General features: G+C 51.1%; 1 protein-coding gene across 1 annotated transcript in view; it reads left to right on the forward strand.

Moving 5' to 3' along the window:
- QTRT2 (queuine tRNA-ribosyltransferase accessory subunit 2) overlaps window positions 1-2,170 on the forward strand; it is a 24,738-nt gene that overhangs the window by 13,475 nt on the left and 9,093 nt on the right. Inside the window, 1 exon segment of the mRNA XM_014518270.2 lies at window positions 1-90. This exon segment is cut by the window's left edge and continues 29 nt beyond it. Coding sequence (XP_014373756.1) covers window positions 1-90 — 90 coding nt within the window.

Consider the following 2,170-nt stretch of genomic DNA (forward strand, 5'->3'; position numbering starts at 1 on the left):
GGATGGCTTCCAGGGCCATGCTATGGCCAAAGAGACCAAGCTGAGATTGATGGACTCAGTCACAGCGGAGTTACCGGAGGACAAACCAAGGTGAGATTTAAGTGGGGGATGTATTGCAGGCAGTTATCAGGAAATGCCTGTTCTCTTGCTGATGATTGTGTGACTCACATGCCTGTGCCCTCAGATATCGAGAGCCTGGGTATGATAGCTCTGATCTTGCTTGTTAAGGAAAAGGTGGCACGGGACTAGACCTATAACTGTCAACAGTATGAATCAGCATGGGGGTGCTGCTGTAATGGACCTGGGGAGGAAGAACCAGCAGCAGACCTACAGGCTGGGGAACTCCCTTCTCGCCATTGTTGAGACAGGAAAGAATCTTGGAGTCATCATTGATGCCACAATGAACATGGGCCGACAAAGTGGGGACCCAGTCAGGAAGGCCAACCATACCTTGTCGTGCATCCACAGATGCATCTTAGGCAGGTCCAAGGAGGTGATCCTCCCCCTCTATGTGACACTACACTGGTCAGGCCGCAGCTGGAGTACTGCATCCAGTTCTGGGTGCCACACTTCAGGAGGGATGTGGTGAATATGGAGAGGGTCCAAAGGAGGGCCGCCTGCATGATCAGGGGTCAGCAGGGCAGGCCCTACAAGGAGAGGCTGAAGGACCTGAACCTGTTCAGTCTCCAAAAGAGAAGGCTGAGAGGGGATCTAGTGGCAGTCTACAAACTAGTCAAGGGGGACCAGCAGGCATTGAGAGAGTCCCTGTTCCCCTGAGCACTCCTGGGAGTTACAAGAAACAACAGACAAGCTAGCAGAGGGTAGTTTCAGGCTAGACATTAGGAGGTGCTATTTCACTGTCAGGGTGGCTAGGACCTGGAACCAACCTCCAAAAGAACTGGTGCTGGCTCCTACCCTGGGGGTCTTTAAAAAAAGGCTGGACGAACATCTGGCCGGGGTCGTTTGGCCCCAGTACTCTTTCCTGCCATGGCAGGGGGTCAGACTAGATGATCTCCTCAGGTCCCTTCCGACCCTAACAACTATGAAACTATGAATCTGAACTTTTGCAAGGTTTTTAGGGAGATGCAGGGTTTGGAGTCACACTTATTTCTAGACAGAATCCTATTTGGGGTAGGTGTATGCTGGTGGCCTCCCTGGATCATGACTAGCCTGGAACAAAGCAAAGAAGAGATCATTCTACTCAGGAGTGGGTGTTTATTCTCACTACAAAAACTACTACTTGGTACGTTATGGCTGTCATCTGTCAGGCGTGGAACAGCAGGGGGTGCTGCAAGTCAGGAATGAAAGGCACTGGCAGAGCTGTGTGGGGAGCCCAAGGCTGGAAAAGCAGAGAGGGCTGCAGGATAGTTTATTAAGGAAAAATTATTAGGAAAAAGCCAACCTATTAAATAGGTACTTTGCGTCAGTCTTTCATCAGCCCCATGGGACGCCCATGCCCGCTACAGGGCCGGGAAGTCCGGGTGAGGGTGATCCCCTGCCCTCCTTTAATGCTGACTTTCTGAAGGAACATCTTGAGAAGCTGGATACCTTCAAGTCAGCCGGCCCTGACAATCTTCACCCCAGGGTACTCAAGGAGCTGGCGAGCATCATAGCCCAGCCTCTAGCACGGATCTTTGAAAACTCTTGGCGCTCTGGTGTAGTGCTTGAAGACTGGAAGAAGGCCAATGTGGTGCCTATCTTCAAGAAAGGGAGGAAAGTGGATCCGGCTAACTATAGGCCCATCAGCCTGACTTCTATCCCGGGGAAGATCTTAGAAAAGTTTATTAAAGAGGCCATCCTTAATGGACTGGCTGACGCCAACATCTTAAGGGATAGCCAGCATAGGTTTGTTGCGGGTAGGTCTTGCTTGACCAATCTCATTTCCTTCTACGACCAGGTGACCTATCACCTGGACAAGGGAGAAGAGATTGATGTCATATATCTTGACTTCAAAAAAGCCTTCGATCTGGTGTCCCATGATCGCTTCTTGGAGAAACTGGCCAATTGTCGCCTTGGGGCCTCCACGATCCGCTGGCTGGAAAATTCGCTCCGGGGTCAGACCCAGAGGGTAGTAATCGATGGAAGTCACTCATCGTGGTGTCCTGTGACCAGTGGGGTCCCCCAAGGCTCTGTCCTTGGACCCATACTATTCAACATCTTCATTAATGAT

The sequence above is a fragment of the Alligator sinensis genome, unplaced genomic scaffold (assembly GCF_000455745.1).
Source record: "Alligator sinensis unplaced genomic scaffold, ASM45574v1 scaffold343_1, whole genome shotgun sequence".
NCBI lineage: Eukaryota > Metazoa > Chordata > Crocodylia > Alligatoridae > Alligator > Alligator sinensis.